Source organism: Mustela lutreola, chromosome 17, assembly GCF_030435805.1.
Source record: "Mustela lutreola isolate mMusLut2 chromosome 17, mMusLut2.pri, whole genome shotgun sequence".
Taxonomy (NCBI): domain Eukaryota; kingdom Metazoa; phylum Chordata; class Mammalia; order Carnivora; family Mustelidae; genus Mustela; species Mustela lutreola.
In genome coordinates, this window is record NC_081306.1 from 48,454,219 (window position 1) to 48,471,998 (window position 17,780).

General features: G+C 45.7%; 1 protein-coding gene across 3 annotated transcripts in view; it reads right to left on the reverse strand.

Moving 5' to 3' along the window:
• LOC131819907 (S-adenosyl-L-methionine-dependent tRNA 4-demethylwyosine synthase TYW1-like) overlaps positions 1-17,780 on the reverse strand; it is a 201,359-nt gene that overhangs the window by 153,905 nt on the left and 29,674 nt on the right. For all 3 annotated transcript variants that reach the window (XM_059155321.1, XM_059155322.1, XM_059155323.1), the window contains exons 8-9: positions 15,493-15,607; positions 11,084-11,136 (exon numbers count right to left, since the gene is read on the reverse strand). In XM_059155321.1, the coding sequence (XP_059011304.1) occupies positions 11,084-11,136; positions 15,493-15,607 (168 nt within the window). The remainder of the gene's footprint in view (positions 1-11,083; positions 11,137-15,492; positions 15,608-17,780) is intronic.

Below are 17,780 nucleotides of genomic sequence, written 5' to 3' on the forward strand. Positions count from 1 at the left end.
AAGTTGAATCAGTAATTAAAAATCTCCCAACGAACAAGAGTCTAGGGCCAGATGGCTTCCCAGGGGAATTTTACCAAACGTTTAAAGAATTAATACCTTTTCTTCTGAAGCTGTTCCACAAAATAGGAATGGAAGCGTAACTTCCAAACTCATTCGATAAGGCCAGTGTTCCCTTGATTCCAAAACCAGACACAAACCCCACTAAAAAGGAGAATTAGAGACCAATATTGCTGATGAACATGGATGTAAAAATTCTCACCCAAATACCAACTAATAGGATCTGACAGCACATTAAAAGGATTATTCACCATGACCAAGTGGGATTTATTCCTGGGCTGCAGGGGTGATTCAACATCCACAAATCAATATGATATACCACATAAATAAAAGAAAGAAAAAGAACCGTATGATCCTCTCAACGGATGCAAAAAAGCATTGGACAAAATACAGTGTCCTTTCTTGATAAAAACTCTCCACCATGGAGGGATAGAGGGAAATACGTCAATATCACAAGAGCCATATATAAAAGACCCACAGAGGGGCGCCTGGGTGGCTCAGTGGTTTAAGCCGCTGCCTTCGGCTCAGGTCATGATCTCAGGGTGCTGGGATCGAGTCCCGCATCGGGCTCTCTGCTCAGCGGGGAGCCTGCTTCCCTCTGTCTCTCTCTGTCTGCCTCTCCATCTACTGTGATTTCTCTCTGTCAAATAAATAAATAAATAAAATCTTTCAAAAATAAAAGACCCACAGAGAATATCATCCTCAATGGGGAAAAAAAATCCTGGAGGAGAACTCAGGTAGCAACCTCTTTGACCTCAGCCACAGCAACTTCTTGCTAGACAGAGCAAAGCAAAAATGGACTACTGGGACTCCGTCGGGACAAAGAGCTTTGCAGAACAATGGAAATAGTCGATAACCTATGGAATGGAAGAACATATTTGCAAATGTCTTATCAGATAAAGGGCTGGTATCCAAAATCTATGAAGAGTTTATTAGCCTCAACACCCGAAAAACAAAGAATCCAGTCAAGAAACGGGCAGAAGACATGAACAGACATTTCTGCAAAGACATACAAATGGTGAACAGACCACTGTTGAGAAAAAGTGCTCCACATCACTCAGCATCAGGGAAATACAAATCAAAACCACAATGAGATCCCACCTCACACTGTCAGGATGGCTCAGATTAACTCAGAAAATAACATGCTGGTGAGGATACAGAGAAAGAGGGGCCCTCTTACACTACTGGTGGGAATGCCAGCTGGTGCAGCCGCTCTGGAAAGCAGTATGGAGTTAAATAGAGCTACTCTACGACCCAACAATTGCACTAGTAGGTATTTATCCAAAGGATACAAAAATGCTGGTTCAAAAGGGCACCTGCACCCCAATGTTTATAGCAGCAGTGTCCACAATGAGCAAATGTCCACAAAAGAGCCCAGCTGTCCATCAACAGATGACTGGATAAAGAAGATGTGGTATATAAATGTGTGTGAGAGAGAGAGAGAGAGAGACACACACACACACACACACACCCCGGAATATTACACAGCCATCAAAATGAATGAATCTAGCCGTTTGCATGCAATGATGTGGACACAACTAGAAAGTCGTATTATACTACGTGAATAAGTCAGTCAGAGAAAGACTAATACCATATGATCTCACTCATCTATGGAATGTAAGAAACAAACCAGACGGACACAGGGAAGGGAAAACAGAGAGGGAAGCAAACCACAAGAGACTCTTAACTCTAGCAAACAAACAGTGGGTTGCTCGAGGGGAAGGGCAGGGATAGGGCAGTTGGGTAATGAGCATTAAGGAGGAACTTGGATGTGAGGAGCACTGGGTGTTCTATGCAACTGATGAATCACTAAATTCTACCCCTGAAACTAATAATCATAGCATATGTTACCTAAATTGTATTTAAATAAATTTTTTTTTTAAATATAACCCCAAAACAAAGAAACAACCAGATAAATCTGGAAGGTTGAATATTGTGCAAAATTAGCCTAATTAAACAAGCCAGTGTCATTTAAATAAAAAATGTCATAGACAAAACCAGATGAAGCGGGAGGAATCGCAGGTCTAATTGTCATTTGGGGGCTAATTCGGGAAATATGAGTGTGTGGGTATGTGTGTGTGGGTATGAGATCAGATGTAGATTTACTGTAAACTAGAGATTCTCCACCAGGAAAAAACAGGTCATAAAATGGTGTGATTTCATCATATATATACTACGAGCTCATGCGGGCTAAAACGAACACAGGTACACGGAAAGCTGATATATTAAGGTGTATTAATGTAATTAATTAATCACATAGTGCTGCGCCTATGGTGAAAGGATGTCTTACTTTGTTTTTATCTCTCCCCAATTTTCCCATTTTCTACAACGCATGGACAGTGCCTCTACAACAGTGAATGATGATGTTTGACATGAATCTGAACACACATTTCGGTGTCCTGTGCACACCATTTGTGTTATGAATGAGAAACGGAGAACTGCTTTCAGAGAGACGCAAAGAAACGGCTTTGGAATCAGGAGTGGTCGAAGCTATTTCCCGTTTATGAGAGAAACAAGGAAAGCTCCTTTAGGGAGTCAGGAAGGGCGACGGAAAGGTCTAGAACTGCCCGCCCAATGCAGTAGCGATTAGTCGTGCGTGGCTATTGAGGTTTAAATGAATTCAGAGTCGATAAAATTTAAGATTCAATTCTTTAGTCTCACCAGCCACATTTCAGAAGTTCGAAAGCCCCAAGGGGTTGGCGGCTGTGTTGGGCAGGCGGCCAGGCAGCAGGCGGCCAGGCAGCAGGAAGGAGTTAGGTGCGGGGTACGCGGCCGGCGTGCCATACTGTGTGGCACAGTGGGTGCCACAGTGGGTGAGCAGGTGCCAGCGAGGACAGTTGTGTCTAGGCAGACTAGGCAGACTAGGCAGACCATCCTCCCCCGCTCCTTCAGCTACTTCCAGAAGGCAGGCCAGCGACAGGTAGCCTTGTAATTGCATCCTCAGGTCCGAGATCCCGGAACGGTGCTCCCCCTTCTCGAGGAGCAGGTGAGCGAGCGCAGCCTCCCTCGCAGCAGCCGCAGCTCCGCAACACACCAGGCGAAGTCAGTGATCCGTTCGTGCTACTGCTCCGGGGAGCAAGCAGGGGCCGGCAGCCCCGCACCACACTTCTCGGACTCCCTGGTCTGAAGGAACCCTCCAAGGAGACGCACTTACGCAAGACTCAGAAGACAAGAAGGAGGGACTATGCCTCCTCTCCGGCAGCCGCTGGAGGCACGAGGGCCGACCGCACACATCGGGTCTGCAGCGGCTCCCCAGCGGGCTCCCGGGAACATTCGCTGCCGTGCTGCGGCGCTCGGGTCACAAGCCGTGTCCTCTGAGGCCAGCGCCTTCCGACCTCCTCAAAGCCAGAAGCAATTCTCTCTGACCTTCACCCCCGCAGGCCTCTCAATGGCTCTGTAAGTATTTAGTTCATTTCCTTTATTAAATCGTTCTCACTACAATTCCCAAGGCAGGTCCGTTCTCCTGACCACCACGACGGGCAGGGTCCGGGCGGGTGGAGACCCCCGGGGGGAGCAGCTGCCCACCGTGCACGAGGTTACAAGAGAAGGAGACGTTGAGCAAGCGGGTCAAAACGATACGAAGTAGGCTCCTTCTCGGGTTCGGGGCTTTGCTCCACTACCCTCTGATCTAACAAACGTCGACCGCGGGATTATCACACACCAGGCTCCACTCCCGCTACCGGAAAGAAAAACAGACTCGCAGGTCGGGGGTGCTGCGAGGACGAGTGGGGCGAAGGCTCGTGAACTCTCGTGGAAGGTTCAATCTAGTAAACGGCAGGGAGCGCGCCGGGGAACCGCAGGCAGCACAGGCCGCTCTGACAAGCTCCCTGAGCCGAGATCTAGGGGCGCAGCCGAGAGCAGAGCCGGGACGAGCCCCAGCTCGGTGCGTTCAGGGGACCACCGGGAGGCGAGCGTGGTGGGACTGAAGCTCTGAAGACCAGATCGCACGGGGCCTGGGAGGCCACAGGAAGGACTCGGGCTTTTATTGCGAGGGAGACGGGAACGCCTGGAAAGTGACAGGATGTGATCTATCTGGGAACAGATGAGAGTGAAACCAAGAACGGCACTAACATCCCTGAAATAGCACAAGGAACCCAGGACAGTGGCTCGCACCGAGGCAGAGCAGTCTGAGCGGTGAAAAGCAGTCACATTCCGGATATATCTGAAAAGAAAATTTGCTTGGGGACGAGAAGTAGGACGGAGGGAAAAGCAGGGGAGGAAAAACGACCCCCACCCCCGGTTCCGACCCGAGCAAACAACAGAACCGCCATTAACTGACAGTAAAGACTGAGGGAAACAGAGTCGGGGTGAGAATCAGAATTCAGTATCTGATATGCTAAGTTCAAGACGCCTAGTCCACGCCCGGACCGGTACCGGAGAGCAACCGTGACCCCCCACCCCGAGAAGGGGACAGCGAGCAGAGAAGCCCGCTCCGGGCACCAACCTGGTTAGCGTCAGGTAAGTGGACAGGCCAGGCAGAGCAGGAGGGCTCCCTGGAAGCTGCTACTAGAGGAGAAAACACTAGATGCAGTCAGTGCTCGAGAAAACCCGAACCTGGGAGGACAGCCGTGAAAATGCCCTGGGACAGCGGCTCTCGGCGGAGCCAGCGCCCCGACGGGGGTGTGGAAGCTGGTGGAAATACTGTTGTTACTGACGTGTTTGGGAGGCACTAGCAATGAGCAAGCGGAGCCACTGCTCAGGATAAACCCCACAGAAAAGGGGGGTTCTACTTCCTTTCAAATGCCTCACCAGACCTCCATAATTGTGAAAAATCTGACCATGACGATCTGAACCTAGATTCCAACTTCAGCTTGCTAATATTCTCTATACAATTTTAACAAACACTGAATTTTCCAGGAACACAGCTACCATGTAAATTTTTTAGAAATTGAAAAAAAAAAAAAAAAGAACACTCTTGGAACACCTGGGTGGCTCAGTCAGTTAAGCGGCTGCCTTCAGCTCAGGTCATGATCCCAGGGTCCTGGGATCGAGTCCCGCATCAGGCTCCCTGCTCAGTGGGGAGCCTGCCTCTCCTCTGCCTGCTGATCCCCCTGCTTGCACCTTCTCTCTCTGACAAGTAAATAAAATCGAAAAAAGGAAGAAAAGAGAACACTCTCTCTTTTTTTTTTAATTAAAATATTGTATTTATTTATTTGACAGTGAGAGATCACAAGTAGGCAGAGAGCCAGGCAGAGAGAGAGGAGGAAGCAGGCTCCCTGCTGAGCAGAGAGCCCGATGTGGGGCTCCATCCCAGGACCCTGAGATCATGACCTGAACTGAAGGCAGAGGCTTAACCCACTGAGCCACCCAGGCGCCCTGAGAACACTCTCTTTAGTGCAAAACTTTCTCCAAGAAATTTCAACATTTTGAAAAACCGTGGCATAGAAAATAATGCAGTTTTCTAATATTTAAGTCACCAGCAAAACACCTGCATCTGTGTTATCTGTAGGGTCACTGACAGATGCATTACAGGAGAGACGCAAGATGGTCTTGGTAGACTTAGCACCAAATATTAAATAACAGACGCGTGAAATGCAGGATTCTCACGAATCAAAGCTGTTTTGACATGATGACGGTCATCTCACACATTGTTAGTTTCTATGGCATAAGGCCAGGTATCTAGCTTGCAATAATCATTTGAAAGCGAACTTATTTGAGGGGGGGTGCCGGCCATTTTAAAATCTCACTCTGAGGTGCCTCGTTAGCGCAGTAGGTAGCGCTCAGTCTCATAAAATCTCACTCTGAGCCTGTCACCAGAGGTCCAGCACCGTCTTCTCGGCCTCTCTTACCACATTTTCCGCTTCCGGCTCGTCCTCTTCCTACTGACTCTTGAAGGGTTTTGTTACGAACTGGACACAGGCTGTGGCTCTCGACAAGATGTGGAATTTCAAGGCAGGAATTTTCTATGACAGTTTGCCTCCGCTCCTCCCAAATGACAACACAGAAAACTTTTCTTTCTCAACACTCACAAATGAGATACCACTCATTCACAGGTACATCTACATTTTTCATTTTTCTAATTTGATAGTCTACAATTGATGGGTATGCAGCCCTATTTCGCTTAGGGTCATTTTCCTCTTTCTGTTATTATACCTAAATAATTCTGGCTTGCTGTTACCTCTTATACAGAATAACCTCTGTTTCTCTCTCTTCACTATAAACTCGTCCATTATAAGCAGGTAGAAGTAGCTCCTATTTTACTATGCCTTCTAACAAAGTAGTGCCTAAGCATCTTGTAAGAAATACAAACTATTTGAATATAAAGTACTTCCTTTTCTCTGTCCTTACATCACAGCTAGAACAGAACACTGACTTTTTTAATTACGTACATGAAATTATATTTGTAAATCTGTGAATTTAATCTAGAATAGTAAAAGGGAATTATAAAACACTGGTTATAAGCAGAAAGCACTGAGTCTGACATTACTGAAAATCACTGGATTGGAAGAGACAAATACTGGATGTTAAAAGGGTTTAAAAAAAAGAAAAAAGACAGTTGCGCACAAGGATATGCTGAATGACAGAGAGTGTCGGAAGTGTCACCAGAATGTTCCTGCCCCTAAGGGTGAAGGCAGAAAAGCAGCAATGAAAAAAGGTAGAAGAGTTTCTCAAATATTCATAGGCAGCAGCACAGGACTAAGGAGCAGACAGCACTAAAAACGGCTCAGAGGAATGCTGAGAAGATAGAATATTCCGAAACACAGAGGCTGGGGCAGCAGGCTCCTTATTAAGAAGGGCCATCAACGCACTGAGGCACCAAGCAAAGGTCACATACGGACTATGACATCGAGGGCAGGGCCATTCGGGAGAGAGGGGAAGACAAAAGGTTGCTTCCCCGCCAGGTACAAGATGAGGCAGGAGTCACAGGACACACAGAAAGGCAAAGTAAAAGACAGACTTCAGGAGGCAGTAGTGTGAACGGAGGGTAGAAATTTTTAAGAACAGGAATAGAGAACATAAAAAGCCAAGCATGCCTGGAGAAGAAAGTCTGGTTTTATTCAAAACGGCCAGGTGTGGGCTAACCAAAACCGCAAGCATAGATCTCTGTGGGCAATACTCTTTATGGGGACAAGCCAGGTTGAGAGAAGGCCCGGAAGACGGCAGTGGAGGTCCTGCGACACCGGAAGCCCTGCTACCGGAGGCCTACAGCAACTCCGCTCCGGGCGACGCGGCCGCCAGCAGCAGTGGGAGAGTTAAACCATACGTGAGATGAAGAACAAGTATCCTGGGGCACTTGGGGGGCTCAGTCGGTTAGGCGACCACCTTCAGATCAGGTCCATGATTCCAGGGTCCTGGGATGAAGCCCAGCACGCACCGGACTCCCTGCACGGTGGAGAGTCGGCTCCCCACTGCCCTTCCCCTGCTCATGCTCTCACACTCTTGCTCTCTCTCAAATAAAATAAAACCTTAGGGAAAAAAAAAAGCAAACTAGCATCCAGAAGACATAAACGACTCTTACAGCCCAACAATATGAAGGCAAAGAACCTAACGTTAAAATGGTCAGGGATCCGAACAGACACTTCTCCCAAGAAGATTCCCAAATGTCCAATAAGTACACAAACAGTCCACGATGTTTGTCATTAAGGGAAAAGCAAATGCAAATCAAAATCACGGGGGGGTAATAACTTCACACCCACGAGGACGACTACACTCAAAAAGAGGGAAAAGAACAAACGTTAGCAGGTTGGGGAGAAACTGGGACCCTCGCACAGTGCCGGTGGGAATATAAAATATAATGGTACAGCCACTTTGGAAAATAGTTTTGCAGTCCCTCAAACGATTTAAACATAGTAACCATGACCCACAAATCCCACTCGTAGGTATATAACCAAAGCACAAAAAAACACGTCCACATAAAAACTTGTACATATAATGATGTTCACAGAAGCATCATTCATAATATCCAAAAAGTGGAAGCAAACCAAACGTCCACCAACGGACGGACAACACCAAAATGGGTGATAGCTATACACAGACTATTACCGACCATAAAAAGGAACGGAATACCGATATATATTATCACACGCATGCACCCTGAAAACATGATGCTAAATGGGAGAAGCCAGACAGAGAAGGCCACGTAATGTGCGAACGTCCAGGTGAGGGGAATTTATGAAGACAGAAGGAGACTGGTGGGGCTTTAAGGCTGGGAGGAGAAGGGAGAATGAAGACAGACGGTTACTGGGTGCACGAGTTCTTCCAGACGGTTCTAAAGTCAGACAGTGATACTATTTACACAGCCCCGTGAATATACTAAAACCCATTCAACTGTGCACTTTAAATGCGGGAGCTGTATAACAGGTAAATTATATTTCAATAAAGCTGTTTAAAAATGTCATCTTTCTTGGACCCATGGGATTTGAATTTATGGAAGTGACTGAGTGCCAGCCAACCTGGAGAGGCCACTGCCAACGAAAGAAGACACTGCTTACATCTCTCAAGACAAGGGGGCACCCACACCACCCAGGGTGACAGAGAAGCAGCAGGTTTGCTCAGGAGGCAGAGAGAGGACCGAGGGGAAAGCCGAGGCCAGAACTTTTACTGGGGTTTCTGCGGAAAGGCAAGCCAGGACAGGGTAAACAATGCAGGACTGGCTTATTTGAATAATTCAGGCTGAAGCGCCGTCTCTCCTCCTCCTGTACCTGGCCCTGGGATAATGCAGCACAGGGAAAATACTGGCCTGGTGTGTGAGTCAGATAAGGAGGTAACTGAAGGCTGAAGATTCCAGACTGAGTGATTTGCACATGAAAGGCATACATCAGGAAGGCTGTTGGGATCTTTAGGAATTAGCTGGCCCTGGGAGGGACAGTTTCTCCCCAGGTCGGTAAGGCCCCCAAAAGCCGGAGCACGGAGGATACACAAAATAAGAAAATATAGTTAAGGGGCGCCTGGGTGGCTCAGTGGGTTAAGCCGCTGCCTTCGGCTCAGGTCATGATCTCAGAGTCCTGGGATCGAGTCCCGCATCGGGCTCTCTGCTCAGCAGAGAGCCTGCTTCCCTCTCTCTCTCTGGCTGCCTCTCTGTCTACTTGTGATTTCTCTCTGTCAAATTAATAAATAAAATCTTTTAAAAAAAAAAAAAAAAAAAAAAAGAAAATATAGTTAATCTAACTGGCCCTGTGACGAACGGATGCCAAAGAGACAAACACAGAATCCGAGGAGATAGAATAAATGCACACAACAGAAATTCACAGGGTGATTCTAGAATTTATATGGAAACGCAAAAGACCCAGAGGGGTGGAAACTATATTGGAAATTAAAAAACAAAACAAAAACAAAAACAGGACAGAGAACTTACACTGCGTAATTTCAGACTTATTACAAAGCCACAGTTATTAAGACAATGTGGTATTACCAAAGGATAGACAAAGACACCAATGACCAGAATAAGGAGCCCAGAAATGGGGCTACCCATAGACAATGACTGATATTTTACAAAGGCCCAAAGTAATGCAATGGTTAAAGGACATTCTTTTCAATATCCGCATGGGGGCAGGTAAAGGAGTGAGTCTTGACCTGTGTCCCACGCCACTCATAAAAATCAATTCAAGGGACGCCTGGGTGGCTCAGTTGGTTAAGCAGCTGCCTTCGGCTCAGGTCATGATCCCAGCGTCCTGGGATCGAGTCCCGCATCGGGCTCCTTGCTCGGCAGGGAGCCTGCTTCTCCCTCTGCCTCTGTCTGGCTGTGCTCACTCGCTCACTCTCCCTCTATGCCTGACAAATAAATAAATAAAATCTTTAAAAAAAAAAAAAAAAAAAATCAATTCAAGGTGAAATCAAAGACCTAAAACATAGTTTAAATTATATAAGAAGCTTCCACCAAAAAAAAAAAAAAAAAAAAAAGACACAGTATCTCTGTGACTTTGAAGTTGGCAAAGATTCCTTAATATATAAAAAACACTAAACAAACAAACAACTAAAAGAAACAAAATGCACTAACCATTAAAAAAAAAAGACAAATTGGACTTTATTCAAATTTAAGACTTCAAAAGATACCATTTGGGAGATGTAGAAAGGGAGCTGCAGATTAGGAGAAAGTGTTCACAGTGCATATTGGAGGAAACGACTCATTTCCACAACAGGAAGGACTCCTACAAATCAACAATATGATGTTAAACAACCTAATTCGGACAACAGACACTTCACAAATAGAACAGCCCAAGTGCACATGAAAAAAGGCACACCTCGTCATCAGTAGTCGCCTGCAACATGCAAATTAAAGCCACACGGATAGCACTTTACGCTCACTAGAATGGCTAAAATTAAAAAGACTTTCAATACCACAGGCTGGTGAGATCATGTTCCAACTGGAACTTTCAGAAATTGCCAATCCAAGTATGAAACAGGACAGCCACACTGAAGATAGATTGGGAGTTTCTTACGAAGGTAAAATATATACCTACCCTACGACCTAGCAGTCCCCACTTTGGGGTGTGGACCCAAAGGAAACCGAAATATATGTTCGTAACAAAGTGTTGCATAAGAGGGATCATGGCGGTTTTAGTCCTAATAGCCAAACACTGAAAGCAAGCCACTGCCTTTCAACAGATTAGACACTGTGGTACTTCCACATTATTGCACAGTACCCAGCAATAAAAATGGATAAATCACTGACATGTACTACAACACGGACGACCCTCAGAAACATTACGTTGAGTTTAAAAATCCACTTGCCAAAAAATACACATTATGATTCCATTCGTATGAAATTCTTGAACAGGCAAAACCAAACGAGCGACAGCAACTAAAACAACCGTTCCTGGCTGTGGGGGCGCTGCTGGCTAGATATGGACACGGTGAACTTACCAGGGTGAGGACATGGCCTGTACATATCTTAATTTGGGTGGTGGAGAAGGGTTTTTTTTTTTTTAACATCCATCAATATGAGCTGAACTCATTTAGCAAATTTGTTCAAAATCATTACATTAAACGTAAATCATTCTTTAAAATGGTAAAATTCATTGGCTGCGTATCATAGCCGTACTAAAGTTGCATCAAACAGAAATAACATTGAAATAAAAATAAATACCTTTGTCCATCTACAAAGCTTCACCCCGGAGTGGCTCCCAATCAACTGATACCCTAAACAGAAAAACAAAGAACACAACATTGAATTGATTCAAAGCCTCATATTAAAAGGTGATTAGAAACCTGTAACAAAATCATTTTTCTTTCCTTAAATGATGGCAGGCAACAACCCAGTGGCAAAAAACAGGTTTAAAGGTTTACTTCACGAAGATGATCAAATACCTTAAAATGTATATGCATCTAATAACACAAACTGGAAATACATAAGGAAACAAGAGGCTAATCCAAAATCATAGAAACTTTTCACATCTTTCAGTATCTAAGAGATCCCACAGACAAAAACTCACATGAGTTCTAAGACCTAAACAACACAGTGAAGGTGACAAAGAACACAGAGTACTACACGTGACACCTACAGAATGCACGTGCTTTCGGAGGACTCAGGGCAACTTTCTTAAAAACAAATACAAGGGGCGCCTGGGTGGCTCAGTGGGTTAAAGCCTCTGCCTTCGGCTCAGGTCATGATCTCAGGGTCCTGGAATCGAGTCCCACATCGGGCTCTCTGCTCAGCGGGGAGCCTGCTTCCCCCTCTCTCTCTGTCTGCCTCTCTGCCTACTTGTGATCTCTGTCAGATAAGTAAATAAAATCTTTAAAAACAAACAAATACAAAAAACACATGCTGGGCCGTAAAGCAAAAGCAAGAACAACAGACTGGGGAACTCGCAACCGTAATCTTTGAAAAATGATGAAGAATCAGATGGCCAAAAGAAGACCGAAATAAGGAAACACTGCCCCAAGAAGTGGAAGGTAAAATTCCAGGACCCATAACCTAACATGAATTCTTAACACCACTCCATAACCCAGCATTTAGAATTCGTGAGCCACGGAAGACATAAAAAGCGTGGAAAAGCCATGCCAAAGTGATCACATTTCCTTTTGTAATGAACCAGAAGAGCAAACAAGTAGAACATTCTGATTTCAGGAAGCATTTAACAAAGTTTCTCACAAGGTTTCAAGTAACAAGCCACAATCAGGAGTCTCTTACACAAAAAGACTCTTGACCTGCAGACGAATGAGGCAAAAGGAGAACTCTAGTCCGGATGGTGGCATCAGTGGCTCCGTGGCTGGTCGAACACCCATATTCACAGGTGAGGACTCACGGAACAATGTCAGCGTGGACCACAAGTCTCTAGCAGCAACATTACACGGCTTTGTCCTTTCCCTCTCCACGCGCACGTAAACACCCCGCACATCAACAAGGCTCTCCGCATCTATCTGAAGAGAGAACTGAGTCCAACGGAGCGAGAAAGCTCAGACGCAGAATGAGCATTTAAAAGATTCCCGGAGAAAATTCTAGTTCTTCTTTTGGGTTTCTACATTGTATGTTCCTGAGACCATCGTCACAGAAATCACGGTCTATTACGTTAGTTCTTCCTATTCTCCTCTCCCAAGGAACACAGGGTTGTACAAAATGTTCATTTAGACATTTATGAAGAAGACCGCAGAGTACAGGACGGACAGACCTGCGGCCGACCACCAGGCCAAGATAAGCCAAGGGTCTGCAGCCGCTAAAAATCACAGTGCACAGCTCTGTTCTAACCAAGATCAAGTGACAAAGGATTTACTCTCCCGCCTGAAATGCCAAAAATGGGACAAAATATAGGAACCAACAGTTTCCAAGACATGAAACATCAGGCAACAAGGGACAGTAATAGGGAGACGCGAAACACACAAAGATGAGCCCTACCGTTCCCAGAGCTTACTGCCTTGCAAGTTTCCAGGTCATGCCGCGGGAAGGGGCAATCCGAGAACAGCTCAGTACTCTCTGAGGCGAGGACATGAAAGCCAAGAGTCCGGGGAGCCCGCATGGCTCGAGTTTGCAGAATGGAGTACCAGAGAGTCAAGAGCTGCACAGAGATTCAACCCAGGAATCTGCAGAGGATTCCCAGAAATATCTAGCTGAGGACTGCCTGGTGCAATAGTGAGAGAAAAACTCCTGGAGAATTGGAAAGAATCACCTGAAAGGCCTAGAGGTACGCCCGGCACTCAGGTGGCTGGGAACTGTCCCTGGTCGTACCAGTCGGAAGCTTAAGAGTCACAAGGCACTGATGCCCCGATTATCAGAAGTAATGAGCCATATAGTGGGTAAGCTCTGGTCTCACTTGACAAGTCATAAAAGCCAGATTAAAAGGTTCAAACTGTTTCCAAGTAACTGCTCTTCATTTTAGAACTAAGCTTAAGGATGGGAATACAAAATTTTGGGAATACAAAAATATCTAGCACCCAATAAGGTAACATTAGATCTGGCGTGCCATCAGAGATTACCAAGCATGCAACAGGACCGATGAAGAAATAACCCAGCAACTAAACTGATCCAGAAATGACACAGGGGTGAGAAGTACATTGCAACAGTTGTTACTTATAACCTGTAGGCTCAAAAAGTTAAGTAGAGACATGGAGACATAAAAAGACCCCAACTCAACTTCCACCGATGAAGACTATAAACCCGGAAGCTGAAAAACGCACTAGATAGAATTAACGGAAGAGCAGACATCAGAGAAAAAAGATTACTACATCAGACCCGAAGACACAGCAACAGAAGCTACATGTAAGCAAAAATGAAAGCTAGAAGAGAAAAAAGAATTTTAAATGAAAAGAGTATCAGTGAGCTATAGGTCAGATTCATGAAACTGAAGTCCCCACGGAAGAGGAGAGGGAGGCAGTGACAAGAAAATATTTGAAGAAATAATGGCCAAAAATTGTCCATTTGATTAAAACTATAAAATCCACAGAATCAGGAAGCTCAACAAATCCCAAGTAAAAGCAACATGAAGAAAACTACGTTGAAACACATTGTAACTGAATTGCTCAGAATCAGTAGTTAAGAGAAGATCTTAGAGGTGGCCCAAGGGTGAAAACATCCCATCGACGGAACAAATGAGAGACGGAACGCAAGCTTTATCGGAGGCAGCGGGCGCAAGCTGACACCTAGAACGCGCCCAGAGAGACTAAGGCGTCAATCGACAATTCCACACCCCTCAAACAATAGCCTTCAAAAGTGAAGGCAAAATAAAGCCTCCTTCAGAGACACCAAAGCTGAAATCATTAATCACCAAAAAGCCCACATGACACAAAATGCCAAAGGAAGCCCATCAGGCAGGAAGAAGCGCTGCCGGGCACCAGAGTGGTACCTACCTGAGCCGGCTATGTAAGACTGTTACTAATCGTTTTAATCAACTCAATAAATTTACATAAATAATTATGTAAGACTGTTACTAATTATTTTAATTTAATTGAATCAATGACTGACTATTCAAACCAAAATAACAGCGTAGTGTAGGTTTATAACACACGTGAAAGTAAAACACGTAGCAATTGCTTAGAGGCTGGCAAAGGGGCAAGAGATGTTATTCCTGAAGCCGCTTCTCCCGCAGGAAGTGGTGTATCATCTCAAAGATACACTGGGACAGATACAGAGACACAGTGTACAACCGCCAACCACCACCAAATGACAAGACAGTGTAACCAATGAGCCAACAAGGACATAAAACCGAATCATAAAAAAGTAAGGTAAGGAAGGCGGAAAACAGGAAGGAAGGAAATCAAAGAACACATGAAACAAGTAGAAAACAGACAGCTAGAGGAAAGATTTGAACCTATCATAAAATCACTCTAAAATAGTAAATAATCGCAACATCCTTATTAAAAAGCATATCACATATACCTGTTATATATACAAGCACAAACATTATACAAATACATATACACGTGACCTGAATACTCCTGTCTGTCTCCTCTAATAGGCCGATGGCTCCTTGAAGGGGATACTGTATGTTTGTCTGCATTGCCACAACCATTACACACAAGCTTCTCAATAAATACAGAAAGACTCGAGTGAGGGGAGGAAATGAGTCCACTGACTCCCAACGGACCACTCTTTCTTCTACAGGAAATCAAAACTATTACTTGATCTCAAGCTATAGCCTCCTTAGTAAGTGACGACCACAGAACCCCAGACATATGCTACAGAAAACACTTCTAATCGATCCAGCCTCGTAGCAACACGAGCTCTTTCCTACATTTAATAACTTCCACTTAATAAACGACAATACCTGGAGAAGCCCGCCACGGCATCTTCCGTCCGCATACCCGAGCCGCACTGGCGCTAACAACCCAATAAGCCAAGCAGAGGGGAAACGTGCTGGCCCAGTGGGCCACGCACCAGTGATCCGTGGGAAAAGAGGGGGCTCCCTCGACAGTTGCACGGTGACACAGCGGCTGGGCTGATCCCAGAAGGGCCTCCTAACCCTTCTTCCCCCATGGCAGTCCCAATTTAGGCTTCCTCCTCTAGGTATGAAATCGGAAGGCTGCGAGGGTCGTCCTGGGACCGCACCGCCCGAGGATCCGCACCTTGTCTAGTGAGGGCTTCCCGGAGAGCCGGGGTTATCATCGCTCTTCGTTCGCCGGGGCCGTTCTTCCCCGAGCTCCGGAGCAAGCCGCTCTTCTCTTGCTGCTCCTTCTCTCTCTGCAGGAAAATTAAAAGAACACGTCAGCACGGGCAAGGGCACGAGAATAAGAGCACAGCACTCACGACCACACGGCGGCGAGGACCGAGCCCTCACGAACCCAGGCCCCCAGACCCGGGCTCCTCCAAAGAGACCATGTTCCCCATCAGATGGCGATCGAAGAAATGCCTGCCTCATTTTTCCCTCTTCTTTCCAGAAAAGTAACTGCGCACTCAAACACATACACCCACCAAATGTACATCAACGATCCACTCATCCAGCTGCCAATTATCCTTAGCAATCTGAGGGCAGACAGCTGCCGAAACTCAAGTCATTTCTCTGAATTTCAATTTCCTCACCTGAAAAGGGAGGAAGGTAGCATCTGGGGAGCAGGGATGTGTTAAGATTAAAAGAAATAAATCACCAGGCACTAAGCCCGATACACAACAGACTTCAGGAAGATGTAAGACTGCTGGTTATTATATCTGCAAAGTCAAAATAGTGCTCTGAGCCGTTTGCTCGGACACCAAATTACTCCTCCACCTGTCGCCCTGATGGCTCCTTCTGGAAGATCCTGCGGGGAAAATGTGTCTTCAGCGAAAAAAAGAAACCTGAAGGAGAACACGAGACGGACTGTGTCTCACTGTGACTGTGGCCCCCAGAACGTGCAGCAGCAGCTGACGACGTAAAGCCTCGCGTCACGCTTGTCGTGGATTCTCTGTACATGGCTTCTCACTGCACGACGACCTTCACCCTTTAAACTCGTTTCTTCCTCTTTTTAAATCTAACCATATACACGTAATTTTAAGTTCTCTCGATGTCTTCTCGCGAGACGGTGGAACGCTAATCAGTAATGCCGAGGAAACACACACGTCCGTGTTACCCTTCAGAGGAGACACTGAGCGGGTCTCACTAGGAGATGCAGAAACTCAACGTAATTCACCCTGGCATTGGCCCCACCACCAAACCCATTTCCAATGCCCAGTCCCTAGCAACCAGTAAGCAAACGTAAGAGTAATATCCTTTCTGCCTAAAAGTAGAAACACCTCAGAGACCACAGGGCGACTGAAATCTGCAGCCAACCGAGACAGACAGGAGGATGGTCCCTGTTTGAAGCCGCCAGGGACTCACTGTATCATTCTGTCTACTTCTGCGAACATGTAACGTTCTCTGTACCAAAAATGTAAAACGGATTATAATTTTTTTTTTGCTAAAGATTTTATTTATTTATTTGACAGAGACAGATCACAAGTAGGCAGGCAGAGAGAGAGAGGAGGTTTTAGAAAGAAACAGAAAGGCTTGTAAGCCAAAGAAACTGGGCGTTGATTTCTCTGCCTTCCTTGTTACTTCAAGGATTTGCTCCAAAACTGGAAGTCAGTGAAAAGGTACTTTAGAGACTCAAAGGGATCAAATGAGAAACAATGAACCCAAGTTAGCTCTACCTGTACTAAAGTCAGCGTTCCCGGTTACGAAATGTAATCCGAATGCAAAGCTAATGAACAATTTTGCTTCTGTTAATACAGTTCTCAACTACACATTTTCAGATAAAGCTGAAAAAATTTATAAATAAGCATCAGTGATTTTCTCATCCATCATAAAATCCGTTTAATGCTGGGTATTTTATTTAAAAAATATAGAAGTTTCAGTTAGTCTTTTAAAAGATTTAAAATCAGGGGCACCTGGGTGGCTCAGCTGGTTCGACCCCTGACTCCTGATTTTGGCTCAGGTCACAGTCTCAGGTTGTGGGATCCAGTCCTGCGCCGGGCTCAGCACTGAGCACGAAGCTGCTTGGGCTTCTGTGTCCCTTTCCCTCTGGCCCTTCCCCCTCTACTCTCATGCTCTTCCTTGTTCGCTCTCCCTCGCAAAAAAATAAAAAATAAATACAATATTTAAAAATAAAAGAATCCTCTGGCTTTTAAGTCTATTTCTGATCCAAAAGCAAAGATGGGAGCCTCAAAAGGAAGCGTATGGTACAGCAAGACGAGGTGACCTTGACAGCGTATCTGGGGTCACTGCACGGCAAGTTCCTAGAACTCCCCATAACCACACGAGAAGGGCCGGGAGGCAGCAGTATCTGCTCTCCAAAACCTCTGTCTCCACAAAACATCACCAGCTTCTCTGCGTACCCCACAGGCCACATCAATCCAAAGCTGGACTCAGAGCTCCAGAGACACCCACTTGTGGTTAAAAAGA